General features: G+C 40.3%; 1 protein-coding gene across 1 annotated transcript in view; it reads left to right on the top strand.

The window, feature by feature from the left end:
• Nucleotides 1–16,708, top strand: part of THSD7B (thrombospondin type 1 domain containing 7B) — a 316,331-nt gene that overhangs the window by 281,112 nt on the left and 18,511 nt on the right. The window contains exons 17-21 of the mRNA XM_032190608.1: nt 1,653–1,786; nt 2,501–2,654; nt 13,269–13,410; nt 14,772–14,887; nt 15,024–15,141. Of these exons, the coding sequence (XP_032046499.1) occupies nt 1,653–1,786; nt 2,501–2,654; nt 13,269–13,410; nt 14,772–14,887; nt 15,024–15,141 (664 nt within the window). The remainder of the gene's footprint in view (nt 1–1,652; nt 1,787–2,500; nt 2,655–13,268; nt 13,411–14,771; nt 14,888–15,023; nt 15,142–16,708) is intronic.

Raw genomic sequence — 16,708 nt, 5'->3', positions numbered from 1 at the left:
ACCTGTATATTGTATAGTTAGGCCAGGTACCATTGCTTTGGCATTAGGAAATTATCAACCTAGACTGAATGATGTGCACTGTGATCTTTCACAGCCTTTTGTGCAGGCCCAGCAAAAGCTTGACATGTAAAAGCCCCCGTGGCCTGGTAGCCCCTGGTCATGGCTGCCCCGCTGCCCTCTGGGCTGGCTGCACCCTGGCAGCCCGTGCCTCTCGCCGAGCAGTGCTGCTGCCCTGACGCCCTGCGCTCCACTCCCTCTCCCATCTACCGAGAGCACGCAATGCTCTTGCTCACCTCTTCTTGCCTCCCACCAGCCCTGACTGCTAGGTCCTTCTCTTTTCAGTTTTTCCTCTTTTTTTTTTTTTTTTTTTGTTCATCACTTTTCAGCTTTTCTTACTTTATAGACCTCCAAAGACAGACCCACAGTTCATATTAGTTTCTGATGTTTTCCATTCCCGAGGGGTACTCTTTAGCGAAGTATCTTTTTTTCATTTGATAAGATATTAATGTGCTGATGGGGCACCAGTTGTGCTTTCAAGCTGGTTTCTAAATCTCCTCATCCTTTACCTCTAAAATATTGCAGGTAAGGTTTCTTTATTACTCTGACCACAACATGAATAGTCATAATCTGCTATTTTAAAATGAAGCTATAAATTTCACCTGTGGCTGAATTTCTTTGTTTGAGGGGTGGGGTGGATTGATCTACAGTTATTTTAACAGTGAGACCTGAACTGCTCACAGCAGCAAGGCCAAGGGAATTTCGGCATGTGGAAGAAGAAATCTTCGGTGTGCTGTATTTTTTCAGGGCAACACACAGTGTGTTCGGACAAAGCAAAAGAGAACATTGTGTCTTCAAATCAGCTTCTGTGGACAAACTGGATTCAAAATAAATAACTTTTATTCGTTGCCATAGCAGAGCTGTTGACATGCTCATTTGTTTAAACCTAAAAATCTGCTAAAGTGCTATTTCTCAGTGTACTGCTTCTAACAGCTTGAATGTCTGACATCTTTTAGAAATGTTTATCAATCTTTTGCCTTTTTTTTTTTTCCTTCTCTGTATTTGGCTGTATTTTTCTTTCTCCATAGATACCATAGTTCAGGTGAATGCACAGTCATGTTTGATTGGGAGATACGTTAGAGATAAGTCACTTGCAGGGAAAAAAAGCATTTATGGTGTTTGTGTATGAAGATGAGATTTGTAGGAGGCATGAAATTTCGTTCTTTTACAGTAAATGACTTCCCAGGATATGCTAGAAGCAGAGGTAAATGAGTGCTGATTTTAAACTTGTACCTTCTGAAACATGAAAAGATGCAGCGCATATGGTCCTGGTGAATGACATGATAGATTATAGCAAGAGCAGTCTGAGCAAATGAAATTGTAATGGAATTCCTGCTCTGGCTTTAGAGAATAACTGTTATTTATCCTGTGTTCTAAGATGCTGCATGCATACTACTGTTTATTATGTACTTAAAAAACCCTTGGCAAGTCAATAATGAATAAATGAACTTAAAGATATGACAACACTTGTGGCATAAGGAGCATAAGCCAGGATGTTTTTCAGCGTACTCTTTTGTGGTTTTGGCTGACGTGTTTCTGCAGAGATGCTAACCCAGATAGTTCAAATGAATAGTTTTGATTCTTTTTCCTGGCAGGTGTACGAGGCAGTCCCATGCTACACTGAGTGCAATCAGTATTCCTGGGTAGTCGAACCGTGGTCTCCGTGCAAAATCAACAGTGAACAAAATTCCCTCCACTGTGGAGAAGGAATACAAACGAGGAAAGTCAGGTGCGTGAAGACAAAAGCACGACTGTAAATTAAACAGCTCCAACGTTCTTGCATAAAGCTGAAATAACTGGCTAAGTGAATACGCTGTGGAGTCCAAAGGATTTCAAATGAAAAGAAACATGCGTTTCTGTGTGATGGTTTACAGGAAGAGCATCTCTGATGTGCAGCCTGGTGTTGTGATTGAGACTTCTTTCAGGAAGAAGGCCTGATGTTTAAATTAGGATTCTTTAACCTAGGTGCCATAGAGATATAACAGCCTCCTGAGCTGCAAAGCCTCCATATTCTGCTTTGCTAATGTTTTCCCCAAGTAATGGCACTGCATTCGCTGAAGTGGTGTTCATTATCAGGAAGTGTTCATTCCCTAGGCATGGGGGAGTAACGAGGATGTTACTAGTGGGAACACACAGGTTTGTTCTTGCTGATTGTCATTTTCTCTTCATTCGTCTGTCATATAATCAAACTTAAAAGCCCCTGTATGAGGCTGGAAATGTTTACTCAAAGTATTTATTGAAATCTGTGAGTAACAAAAGCCTGTCATGTCTGTAGCTGTTTCAGTTGGCATCATTAATGCCATTAACGCCACGTTTTGACCAGCCATATTTCACATAGCTTTGTGTTACATCCAGTGTCCTACTGGAGTCACTCTGACCTGCTGATATCCATCACTGTAATAAGCTGATGATCCTCACATGAAAATTTCTGTTTTCTGTGTAGGTGTGTAAGTGCTGCTGAGGACCACAGAGGGGAGACGGTACCCAACACCCTGTGCAATCAGGCTGAAATCCCGGATGAAGTTCAGAAGTGCAGCTTGTACTGCCCCAGTGAGTGTGCAGTGTCTGACTGGGGACAGTGGAGCACGTGTCCACAGGTAGGCTTACCTGGCTGTGGTTCCATGGGCGATGTTCCTCACTCATCTTTCTCTGTCCTTCAATCACTCTGTGAGAAAATTTTCTAACAACAATGTAAATGATTTTCCAAGGGAAGTCAGGCCTAATGGATCCTACAGCCAATCTGGAGATTTTTGCATTTCTACAGAGACTGGGCGATAGAAAATCAGTTAGTAAAACACACAGAGGTATTACTGTGATGGTTCAACCCATCCTTCAACTTGGTCTGCAGGCAGGGACCCAAACAAGTACAGCAGGTGAGGGGTTCAGCACTGCAGTTGCACTTAAGGGCAGTCTGTGTCAGGAAACAGTCTCAGGGAAGTGCTGTCGGGGTGATGCACATCTCCCACAGTGGTGGCACTCCTCTGGACAGGTCTTGGGCCAGAGGGAATGACAGCTTTCTCTTCTCAAAAAGACAGTATTTCTCTCCGGCATCTCCTCCTCCTAAAACCCTGAGGGAAAATTTGAGGCAACAGCAACAGAAGGGTATGGCAGCAAGATGCCTGAATAATTTGTCCTGTCACCAAATATTTGAAACTTTGTGAATTATGCAGGGACTCAAGCAACTGCCAAATGTTCTCAGTTTTTCTAAGTGTGCAAGATGGAAAGAACCTGCAAATTCTGTCTTGTGAAAACACTCTGGCCTCAAGGCACGTAGTTGGAAACCTATTGTTTCTCTCTGATCAGTGTTGAGTAGGTGCCAGGTTTAATCTAAGGGCTTTTGTAACAGACTTGGTTGATGTATTTAAGTGACAAACATATATTCATTGCCCCTATGTTAACAGGGCCATTATCAAAAGTCTTAGTGGTTATTGGACAGGGATTTATACTACTGCTGACACAGGTAATTTCCTTCCATAATATTTTGTGTAACCTATCAATATAGTCAGTAAGAATATGTCAAATAAAATCTTGTGTTTCATTTCCTGTATTTACCTCCTCCTGAGCAGCATAGTTTTGATGAAGTACAATGCTCTTGTAACCAATACGGATGCTTGGATACCTTTCAAAGTCCCACTGCGGTTGGGCTGTTTCCTTGTCATTAACTTGTTTCCAGAAACAGATTTTCTTCATTTCAGTATGCAGTAAACTAATGCAGAGATCCTCAAGGCCAGTGGGTATTTTTCAGATGCCTTATTGGCAGTCAGTTGGTCATGAAGGACTGCTGTAAACATCCTAGTATCCTTAAGACACGGTGATTTTTTGCCTAAAGACTCCTTTTCAGGAATGGTGAAGTCTCTGCAGCCCACAGAAGCACAAAAGGGATGACCAGAGCTTGTGGGCTGCGCTCCATCAGGCATCACAGCTCTTGGCAGTTGCAGGGACAAGTGCCACAGTCCCTGTATCTCCTTGTACCTCCTTTTGCCATGGTGGATGTTAATTCATAAATGTGAGGGTGTCTGCATGCCAATGCAATTAACTGAACAATATGCTTTCACAAGCTGTTCTGCAGTGCTTTGTTGTGAAACTGAGACGACTGTGTGTGGATGGAGCATGTGTTTAAATAGTGCTGTCCAGATACGAAACAATAAACAGCTTGAAGTTTTATGGACAAATAAAACCCTCCCTTTGAAGAGTTTACAGCAGTGCTGTCTCACTTTTATAGCTATACAGGCTGTTTGTGTTCCTTTGATTTTAAAAGAGAACCACACAGCACAGTCCCTCCCAGGCTGCAGATGCTTAACAACTCCAAGGCAAGCAAGGGTTTTGCTGTATGCAGAATGACCAAACCATGGCAGTGGTATATGTTCATTCTGTGCATTGGTACCAGTGTGTTGGAGTAGAGACAGAGTATAATGTGTCCAGGAGTGAGGCATTGCCAGCACCAAGATGACTGAAGCATCCTTCAGTCTCCTGAGTAGCCACAGGGAAAGGCAGTTTTGGAGAATGGCCACGAACAGGTGGACACAGTCAATACTAGAGTTACAAAAGCAATGGAGTCTGTCGAAGTTCTAGTTTCATTTTTAAGGAAAAGTTACATGTTCTCAGTTGAATAGCTCCACTGACTTTAACGGAGAGCTTGCATCTGGACCTTGCCTGGAGACCCTACATATTGACACAAAAATATAAGAGTTTTTTTGCATCTGGAGCTTAATCTCTTGTTAAGTCTTTTGGTCAGACCTGTTCTGCCTCCAACCTGCATCATGTCTTCCCATGGAGTCCCAAAAAACACATCAGTAAATTGGCATACATAGAACCTTTAGCTCATTAGGGCTGCCTGTTTAATTTTTGAGGGAATAATGCTCTGTAGTTGATAAACTCCTGCATGGATTCTGGTTCATCCCAAGCTGGAAGCAAACGCCTGTCTTCAGAGGATGTATAAAGCACTTTTTGTATACTCACTGAAAATACATTTCCTAAGTATGGCTCCTTTTTCTTCCCCAAGTAACCTGAAACTTTTGCAGGATCACATCATATCAAAATGAAAAGGACAAACCATACATCCTTTTTGCTCTTTTTCAAGCACATTTACATTTCATATCAAAATAGTTGGCATTCCTTTAGTCGTAGCACTCTTGTGAGGCAGCTGCCAAAGAGCATCCTGGGAAATCCTCCTGTATCTCTGGCCATGTTTGGCTTACTGGAGATAAAGAGGATTTATGAAACTTGACAAATTCTAGTTTGTAAGAAATGAGCAACTCCAATTTCAGCATCATCTTTGACTGAGTATCTCTTTGATTCAAGATATTTACCTAAGATTTTGGCCATGGGAGAATTCTTTTCCAGTCACTTCGGTGCTTTGCTCCAATTTTATAGTGTTGATAATAAATTCATCCTGATAGCAGAATAACTAAGTCTTATCAGCTGAATATAAAAAGGCCTTTTAGATTAGCCAGTTTACCCTTTTTGTCAATATGTCATTGTACTCTGGATACTTCCTAGGGTATTACTTTATTACTAGTGTTTTATCTTGTAGCAATACTCTTCCCATGTGGATTTTCCACTTTTAGGATAGTAAATGATCTTGAATCATGTTGAAATCAATGAGTCATAAAGGTGGTGACTGCTTTGTCAATAGGAAGTATTTGCTTCAATACTTCTACAAAAACATGCAACATCTATTGTATTCCTTTTACATTTTTGGCTCCTTTTGCTTTGAATATTGGTGTTAGTGGGGCCTTCTTTTGTACTTTAAGATACTAACAAAATTCTTTTATGTGTATTTTCCAATTGAATTGCAATTTTTGCAACTTGATTATACTGCTGTTTTACACTGCTACACAAAGATAAATTTTAATATCTCCTCCAACAGCACTTTGCTGTGACCCAGAAATGCAGCTGTCTGAAATGTAATACCCTGAGGTTACATTTGAGGTTCTGTCTCTTTACTGGATTCAAGAAACTCATAATTACTGATTTAAAGCTTTCCTGTTACTCTCGTATTCTCTATTGTAAGAATTAAATTCAGAATGATTTTCTCTCTGATTGAAGACTGTTTTTTGGTTCATAAAGTTTTCTTCTTTGTCGCTAAGTAACATTCATGTAACTTAAATACCAAGCTTTAAAGGCATTTAAAATAGCAGTTTGAAGCTTGCTAGTTAGTTAGAAAAAAAAAATCATGAGCAAATTGGATTGACTTGCATTTTGCTTCAGAGATTTCGTATTCGTTCCAGCTACAATAGCGTGTTCAGCCAGACATCATCACTTGATTGCTCAAAGACCCAGCTAAACAATCTGGAAACTGAAATCCTATCATCTCTGTTAAATATTCAGCGATCGAATAACATGCACTACCTGCAGTGTCTTGACTTTGTATTCATCTGACTTGGAAATGTAATTAATTGACTTCAATTGAATTCATCAAAGCATTCTTAAAATGAGTTAATATGCGAGTTGTGCTACAAGTCCCTGAAATAATTACCTCCTCTTTTTTTTTCTTTTTTTTTTTGTTAGCTGTCTGCTACTATGTGGATAGCAGTCACAGCCCCACTATCAGATCAGAGTGGCCTTCTTGTTTGCCTCAGCTGTTGGCATTTCTAGCAGCTAATTCTAAGAGGTCTGAAATTAGTTAATTATAGGAGGTTACATGTCAAGCAAGTGAGAACAGCTGTCTCTATTTCAGTGAGCATTTTCCTCATGGATCAATAGCTATGTACAGTGCTCAGGACTTGTAGCAACTGATTTATTATTCTCTTGAATCTATGGTGTGTGTGTGTAGTATTCAGATAACTGCTCATACTAAAAGTGGTACCAGGCAGTACAGCTGACTCACAGGTGTAGTGACTTTGGTCTTAGGTGTGCATCTGAGTCATCATGCTTTGTAAATGCTTTCCCTCTGAGCCAACTGTAAAATAGATTTACGACTCATTTGTAAACTCTGTGGCTTATTGCAAGCATTACTGACGTCTACAGAATCACTCAGGAGGTATCAGCTGTAAATTTAGCAGAGGACCTGTAGCGTGCAGGTTGGACTGAAGAATGAACCTTGCATAGAGTTGAATTTCTAGACCAAGGAATAATTCATTCAGGTGAAGAATAAGAATTATGCCAGTCCAAGGCTTTCCTGGAAGAACGTATGCTGCTCCTTATGCCTAGTTGTGACTTAATATTTTGGATGACCTTATAAAAAAGTTATCAACTGATGTGTTTTTTTCTTGGTTCACTGCTTTATTTTATTCACCTTTATTCATCTTTAACAATAATTAAAGAAACAATAGTTATATAGGGATTTAGAACTTAGATGCATCTCAAAAAAAAAAGCTACGCAGATGCATTTTAATTTCAAAAGACTGCTCATGTTATTGTAAATGGCTTGTTAAATTGTTCTGAAATATCCACATCTGCATGAACAATATAATGGTTCACTGCAATGTTAAAAATAGTCAAACCGTGTTGCTGCCAACGCATTTACCTTAGTTTGAGGTTACATGTTTCATTATGAATAGCCTGTTAAATATAATGTGGCCAGCTATTTATAGTGCAGTATGCATTATACAAGCTGTTTGATAAATTAAACAGCTTAAAGGGCTTTCTACTGGGTTACAACCTTTGTGCTGTACAACTATGATGCATGTGAAAGCCTGGATCAATGGACAGCTTTTTAAATCTATCATAAAGAAGGTCTGATAGTATATATTGATATGTAATATATTAACAACCCTTACTCAGAACTTAACATTCATAACTTTACAGTTTTATTCTTTTTAATGTCCTTCTCTTCTGGAATAAACTTTATGTGCTTTGTCTGTTCTATTATTGCCTGGACCAAAGTCTGGGAATGTTCTTTGTGTGTGTTTATATCCCTCACTTTTAATATTAGCTTAGAATAGTGGCAACTGGTCATGGTAGAAAAATGTGTCTTGCTAAAAGAAATATTAAAAATGCAGTAGTTATAGTGCCAGTTCCTCCACAGAGTGAAGAAGATGGCTTTTATAATTTCTGAAGTGAGTGGTCCTTTAGCAGAGATGCCAATTCATTCCTCCCTTAATGTGGTATGTACCTCCTGTTGCCTCAGAATACTTTGTTTCTGTTGTCATTTATATAATCTGGTCTACAGATCCTTGGCTTTAACTCAACTTTTTCACACTTCATAGAAAAGAACGCCAAAAATGTCTGGGACAGTCTTTTCATACATGTAAAGAAACTTTGTGTATGATGTCCTTATGCTGTAGGATATTAATGAGTGGCCTGAGTTACGTGCCTGTTATTACTTCCATCCAGAAATTAATTTTATTCATACCACTGATATCAAGGGAAGTACCGTCCTGAATCACACACTCCATTGCTTACAGTGAAGGAAGAATCTAGACTAAATCCAACAAACAACATAGTCTGTGAAGTTTAAGTCCCAGATTTGGTTGGTGCCTGACCTTGAAGTTGTCCAGGCCTCTGACCTTCTACTTCCATGAGTCACAGCTATGTCATTTTCTTGTTTTCTCTCATATTTATGGCCAGTTAGCACCCGTATTCATCCTCCTTGTTTGATTCAGAAATCTATAATCTATGTATAGCCTGGGCAGTGTAGGAAGTAGGTTTCAGTTATGCTGAGTAGAGGCAGAAATTAGACAAAGGTTTTCCTCTTGCCATGCAGATATCAAACTCTCCTAATCCCCAGGCAGAAGCAAGACTGAGCTGTCTTTCTGGTAGTACCAACCCCTGGCAGAGCAGAGCCTTGGTTTCCTGGGAAGATCAGGCATATGTCTGTTCTGGAGACGCCTCCTTGCAATTTGCTGGAGGTGTCTCCAGAGCCAAGACATAGCCTTTTGCACTCAAGCTAGAGGCAGAATCTGAACCCACCTTCTTTTCCTGTTTACTGTACCTGAGCTGTGTGCAAGGGTTGCTCTATCCAGACCCCAGCACAAATCATCAACCTCTGCAAATACGTGATACGGAGAGCTTCAGCAGCTGCCTGGGCTTCTGCACTGAGCTCAGTTCAACTATCTCCTGGCTTGGACACCGTCTAAATCTATCTTAATAAATCATTTCAATCTAAGTCTGTCACCTTGACTTTCAGTGTCTGGGCAAGAAGATTTCCTATGATGCCCAATTTAAACCCATTGTTACATCCAAATTCTCCAACTGTGGAACCTAGTTACAGGATTTATAACCACAGGCATAAAAATAAATAGCGTGACTGTAAGGAGATGATCTCAGAAATACAAGTCAAAATTAAATTCCCACTATTTTACACTTCTATTGTATGTACTTGCCTGTCTCTGAACAGTGGTGGTGGCTGCACCTTTTCCTTTTTTCTTGTGTTTCTGCTATAGAGGCAGCATTGTTTGATGCTGAGCACAAACTAGTTGCTTACAAAAAGGAATGGCCGACTTAATGTAAAAATAATGATAAAAAGCTTAATCTATGATCAGTGAAAGTAGTATTTATTAGTGGAACAGCAGGAAGTAAAATAATGTCTGTGAAAGTATAGCATTTACTTAATTGAAAGAGAGGAGTCGGAAATGAAGATACTCAGTAAAGGATTGCTGAATCACAGTGTTTTTTATTTATTAACAAAATATGTAAATTTATATATGCTTGTGATAAGAAGCATTCATTCCTAGTGGGGTAGAGCAGATCCAGTCTTGAAGTATACATCTGAATCACAGAATGGTTTGGGTTGGAGTGGACCTTAAAGACCACCTCGTTCCAACCCCCTGCCATGGGCAGGGACATCTCCCACCAGACCAGGTTGCCCAAAGCCCCATCCAGCCTGGCCTTGAACACTTCATGTCAAGCTTCTCATCAACCACCACCCCCAGGCCCTTCTCCTCAGGGCTGCTCTCAGTCCATTCTCTGCCCAGCCTGTGTTTGTGCTTAGGAGTGCCCCAGCCCAGATGCAGGACCTCGCACCTGGCCTTGTTGAACCTCATGAGGTTGCATAGGCCCAGCTCTCAGCCTGCCCAGGTCCCTCTGGATGCTATCCCTTCCCTCCAGTGTGTCAACTGCACCACACAGCTCAGTGTCATCAGCAAACCTGCCGAGAGTGCACTCAATTTCACTATCCGTGTCACCAACAAAGATGTAAAACAGTGCCAGTCCCAAAACCAACTCCTGAGGAACACCACTCGTCACTGAAAGGGCACCTTTACTATTTCATATGGAAGAGTATTGTTGAAGAGTCGAGTTGTCTGTCATTTTCTTCATTTGTAAGAATACTCAGAATCAACCCTTTCTGTAGTCTTGCCCAGATCTTAATTAATTCTGTGACAATTGCTTACTTAAATTACTCAAATCACTTTGCTCTGTTTTGCTGCCTTTTCTATAATATTACTGGCAATATTGTTCCTGTCCTACCTCCTAAAAATGTAATGTGCAGTCAGTGGTGATTGTTTTTTCTCTTTTATCATTTTCTCTTTTATTTTTTAAGATCCAAATTCAGGACTAGATGCATGCTGCTGTTAGTGATGGCAGTGGTGACATATCTTCTTCCTGCTATGCAGCTGACACGCTTCTCTTCTTTATTTCTTGTTAATACCCTCAGTATCTCCCCACTGGAAATAATCCCTCTTCTTTAATTTTCACTGTTCACAACACCTAACTACTTTGCATCTCCTAAGTCATCCCTTATTCTTTGCCATGCAGTAAAAAATTAATTTTTCCAGCCTGGGATTTTTGTGGGGTCCTGCAGGAGTTGTGCACCCAAGCCCATTGGGATTCCATGGTGGCTGGATACTCAGCTCCCTCTTGCTCCTTTGAAAATTCCAGCTTTCATCTTTTCCTTTGCAAGTCCCTCCCTCCTGCTGCTTATTCAGTTCCATAAATATTTGGTTCAATTTTTTACATAGTTAACTTGAAAGAGTAAGGCCAGAAAATCAATTATAAAACTAAATTGACTTCTCAATTGACGTAAAGGCAAATTCAACAAATAATATTACAGGATATTAGTTACAGTTTGCAGACTTTGAGTTTTTGCATGTTTCCCATGTCCTCAGCTTGATTAAATGAACACTTTTCCTACAGAGATTCTTTATTATTCAAAACAGGTAAAAGTGGGTAGCTTATCGTATCAGCCCTGGCTTCTGAACAAGGTGGCTCATCAGCGCGGTGAGAATGCCAGCTTTAGAGCTGCAGTAAATTCCGTGTTTGTTTGGATCCTGGCAAACACAAGATATACTTCAACCTGTTGGAGTCAGGGCTGCTTCACTGTTAAAGGACATCTGAGAGGGAAAATTGTCTGGCTAGCCAGTACATCTCGGTGGCTGTGTGACTGTGTGCACCATGCAGTGCAGTGCTGCATCAGTGCCCTGTAACCACACAGAACAGGATGCAGCCTAGACAGGGGGAAAATACTTTTTTATTAAAGGCAGTTATTTATCTATAAATTATGCATAATTTCTGTCTACAGGTTCTTATTTTGAAAGGGAGCAAAGGCAGGTATTTTGGAACTGGCACAAATTTAACTTCTTTCACAATGTTCATTGATTTTTTTTTCCCCTTTGGTAACATACTGCAGAAAAACATTAATTAGGAGTAGCTACTGAGATACCTTCTTTGATTTTTTTTTTTTTCAATTGGCAAATCATTTAAGTTATTAGTCTTCATTGTGAGGATGAGCAATCCGATTAGTTGTGGAAAAGGCAGTAAACAATTGGTAAACACTTAGCACAGGTTTAATTTTTGGATAATTGAGAACAATTAGTTATTTTAGATGAGCATGGGTATTCAAATAAGATTACCATTTAAAATGATCTGACAAGGTGTTTGTCAGCAAGGAGGACATAATAAAATTTCCTTCATGTAGTAAACACATAAGGAAAATAGGCCCTGACAATTCAGTTTTCAGACTGGACCACACCTTTTTCCTATTTATCCTGGTATTTATTCTGTTTAGTTATGCTGTCATCTGTGCAACTAATCCAGTTTACAGCAGTATGAGATCTAGATTTATGCTGCAATGCCATGACATTTCTCTTTAATATTCACAATACGAAAATTATCCATACTTTCACCCATGCAGGGTTCTGTGTTTGCCAGCAATTAGTAGCATAATAATAAGCCTGTGGCTTTAAACTGTTAGCCGTTTTTTGTATTTAAAATACTCTCTAGAAAAATCATGTTTAAAATTCCCAAGCACTTATGAAAACGTATTTCTACATGCATTGTTTTCTTGGTTTACTTTGCTGTTCCTGAGCAATCTTCGGTCCTAATGAGAGACTGTTAGGAATTAAATAGGTCATCTTGTTCAGTAAATGGCTCTGGATAATAGGGAATTATTTAATAGGGATTCATTGCCATTAGGTTCGCTGGGACCACTCTCAATTGCCCATGACCGCTTTGGGGGACTGTAGGAAAGCTCTGCCGAGTCTCAGTGGGCCAGAGCCCACATCCTTGGGGCTGGTTTTCCCTCTCAGCCTTACAAGCCCAAATGGCTATTACGTTTTCTCATAATCACCCTGGCTTCAGAGCAAGCCTATTTATACTTTTTTATGAGTTCATTTAATGAGACAAAACAGCTGTCTGTAGTGCTCCTCTCCACCAATTAGCCTTGCTCGGTGCCACAGGCATTTAATCTGCAGCACTGTGACTCCATCCTCCCGAGGCAAGCTGCTCTCCTCAGCATGAGACAGGGACGTGACAGCCAGGCTGGGGACATGGTGCTCCCCGTGTCCCAGCCAATGCTTATGTTACATCTCCAGATTAAGTAAACCAAGGGAAAAACTTTTAAAATGCAAAGGCAGAGCTCGGTGGTGCCTCCATGTGCCTTCAAAGAGGTCTCTCGTAGTGCGGGGGGCAAGCAGGAGCCTGGAGGAGGGGATTTGTGGATGACTGGGTGCTGTCCTCTGCGTGAAGGGGATGTTTCTTGTGAGGCTGGAAGCAATCGGTCGTCATGCTAAGTCTGCAACCAAAATGGAAAGCAAAAATAAGGTTGGAGGGCTGGTAAAAACAAACATTTGCAGGGGTTGTGATGCACTACAACTGAAAACAGGCCTTCATTGGCTCATTCTCATGTTAAAATGTGAGCACACAAATCCTGGATTATAGGCAGCCTGACATCGGCATATGGTATCGGAGGCTTTGAAAAGTCACCCCATCTTTCTGTCAGCATGGTTATCTTGTACTCAGTGTAGCCATGGGATTGCATGTGGTGGCCCCAGCAGTCAGTGTCTGTGTGATTTACCAGGGTCTCTTGCACTGTCCATCCCTTTTGTCTGCAGGTATGTGATCCAAATGTCGTGCAAACCCGAACTCGACAAGTGCTAAGGTCTTCTATCAATACCAAGCCCTGCCCTGAAGATTCACAAGTGAAGCCTTGTATTCTTAACCAAAATTGCTTCCAATATCAATACAATCTAACAGGTAGGTATAATTTTTCAATTTCTTCTCTGCAGGAAGGGACACCAATTACAAGGCACATTAAGCTGATGTTCTGCTTTTCTAAGTGTCTTTGCATAAAAAACCCAGCTCCTTAAAGACTTTCTCCAGTTGTGTTTTTAGTTATGTTTGCTTGTTGTGTTGGTTAAAGCCTTGACATTACAAGAATTACTTGTTAACATCATGAATTTCACTAATGTTAATTACATATGTACATTTTTACAGGTCAATGGGTAAACGCATGATTTTAGTAGTTGAGTTAACACTGCAGGCATGCTGAAAATAAAACTAGTAAATGGGATGTCTTGTTTTTGCTGGGTGAAGAAGATGTAACATCCGTGTAATTCTAGTGAAGGCAATAATAACAAAAACAGTCTGATCTGAAGGCAAAAGAGGTTGTATGGGTGGACACAGGACACTGAGAGCAAAATACATTGTTTAGGACCTTAGTTGGAAGTAGTTAAATCTGTCACACATGAACTAGCAAAGAGAAAGAAAAAGTTCTTCTATTTTAACTAGCTCAGATAATTGAGAAAAATCCTAAAAGGAGATCTGAGGTGAATTTTCAGGCTGATGGGAAGGGAGAACAGAGATGGAGAAAATGCAATATCTGAGTATAAACCAAGCCTGTTTGAAAGAAATCCCTAGAAGTACAGACAGCATGATGATGATGATGGTCATATTTTTTATGATCATATTTCAGAAATGAAGATCAGTTGTGTGTTCATGTTTATCAAAGGAGGAAGACACAAAGTAATAGGTTTTTCTCTTGTATGCTCCTGATTTGTTATTGGTGTATGGAAATTGTAGTTGTTTGTGTTGGTTTCTGCTTATTTTAAACGGTTCTTTATGGCGTGTTTTAGGTTACTTGTATTCTGGCCAGAATTTTCTTCTACTTGTAATGCTGTTTTTAGTTCATGAGTATTAGAGCTCATTCAAATAATGGAAATATTTTGCTCTGAGACAAGAAATAGGTGAAATTATAGTTGCTTGTCAGAAACTTACACAACTATCAAAGTGAAATTTTGCTTCAGACAATACAGCTCTGTAAATGCACCAGCTGGGTTTCACTGACACACTTTATCAGCATTTAACAGTGTTCTGTGCCCTCTGATGTACCAGTTTTGTTGAAGGATATCTAAGCACAAAGCAACAGAGTTCTCATCGGAGACCTGCTCTTATTTAAGAGCAACTTTCTTTTGTGGGTTTTCTTCTTGGATTTGCTACGAGCTAACGCAGTGAAGCCAAGGACTGGGAAAAGACGACTCACATGCTGAGTTCAGAGAGGTAAAAAGTGAGTTGTAGCAGTGCCCTGTCATGCTGAGTCCTTTGTCTTGTGCCCACAGACTGGAGCACGTGCCAGCTCAGCGAGAACGCAACGTGCGGGCGAGGAGTAAGGAAGCGGCTCCTGAGCTGCGTGCGCAGCGATGGGCGGACAGTCAGTGCACGGCACTGCCAGCAGGTGAAGAGCAAGGCCACATGCCACAGGGAAATGGGCAAAGATTAATTTAATTTTTTTAATTTTATGCCCAACGTGGCACAATGTCACCCTGTGGCTCCTTAAGGCTTAACGTGTGCGTTTTGTTGCTCGCCAACAGCGTCACCTGGAGAAGCCCGCGGAGATGAGCAGCGAGTGCCTGGTGGGATGCGTGGTGGACTGCCGGCTCTCAGCGTGGTCAGCCTGGTCGCAGTGCTCCCAGACGTGTGGTGCTGGCGGTGAGTCCACACCTACCCTCCTGCCCTATTCACCCCACACCACAAAATTCAACTTGGATGGCACCCCCAGCCCTGCTTACACCAGCCCTGTAGAGAGACCGGGCACTCCGGTTTACACCGAGCCTTTCAGACTTGGATGTGCTAAAGTTCCTGAGGTGCTGGGTTTTGGAGACAAAGCAGGCTCTTTTCACAGTACTCCAAAGTGAATAATGCAATTTAGGGAACGAATAGATAGATACCCGAAGGATTATTTTAGTAATTAATTTAAACTCTCAGAATTCAGTCATAGGAAACGTTTTTCAGTCATAGGAAACGTTAACCCCTGTTAACACAGGGAGTGCTCAGAGAATCAGAAATACAAGGGAATTACAGGTTTCTTGATAAATAGATAAGTAAGTAAATAAAAATCCTTTGATAAAGTTAGTTTTAGGAACATAACTATATTAGATTGAAGAAAAAAAATGGAAGAATATGGTTCATGATTTAGTGTTTGCCTCTGCTTCCATCCTGTAACCACAGCTTCCTCGGTATTTTTATTACTCCGGTAACTTTAGCATGGTTTTCTGTAGCTCATAATGCTTACCTACATATAAAAAGTAAAAGAATTAAGGCCTTTCTTACTGCTATATGATTAAAAGAAAATTGTCAGTGTTATCATGAGGAAATGCAGTAAAGATTATATTCAAAATAGGTTCATTACGTTATTTCCCAAGCTTGTAATATGCATCACATCACACATACAGGTAATGGCTTCAAGACTAAGGAGCCATAATGTGTATTTGAATCGAGTTCATTTAAGGTCAAAAAAAAAAAAAAAAAAAGTTCTTAACTTCCATAAAGTGATTCCTTCAGATGGATTTCAGAGATCAAAGCATGTTACAGGGGAAGATTAATATTTGGATTAGTGGTGTTCTTTCTTCACTGAATTTTTAACCCTTTCATGAAGTAGTACTCTCTCAACATAAATGAAAAATTCATAGATAGTGTTTTAACAACAACACACTAGGAATACTATTAATTCCTTTTTTTTTTTTCAAAATCAATTCTAGAGTGTTAATTGTCACGTTGCTGAATGAACTTAAATTTTTTTTGAGTGTTCAATCACTTAGTAAAATAAACAGGGCTACATGTACAAAAACTTATTTGTGGTTTTTAGCATGATTAACGGAGCAGCTCATCCTATGATGAAAAAGACCTGAAGGTCTTTTTATCCTGAGTACTCGCATTACATAGTCTGCAAGGGATGTGCTACTACTCAAGTAGAGGTATGCCTCATATTCCTGATCCTGAAATACTTATCCAGATCCTGAAGATTGTTTAAAACCTGATGATTTCTAGTGCATTTAAGGAGCAAATACTTTGTTCATGCCGTAAGTTAGAGCTGGGCTTCTGCAGAGACCTGATCCAACTGAAAATACCAGTGCCCTGCAGAAGTGGACCTCTGCTCTTCCTGTGAGTGCCCTTACTGTAGGTGTCAAACCACATTAAAGATAATTAAACCACAGGGTCAAGTGCAAACACTTCTGGTCCACAAAGAACAAAAGTCTGTTATATAGCTAGCTAGAGA

This window comes from Aythya fuligula, chromosome 6 (assembly GCF_009819795.1).
Source record: "Aythya fuligula isolate bAytFul2 chromosome 6, bAytFul2.pri, whole genome shotgun sequence".
In the NCBI taxonomy this organism is placed as follows: domain Eukaryota; kingdom Metazoa; phylum Chordata; class Aves; order Anseriformes; family Anatidae; genus Aythya; species Aythya fuligula.
This window is presented reverse-complemented; position numbering and strand designations above follow the sequence as displayed.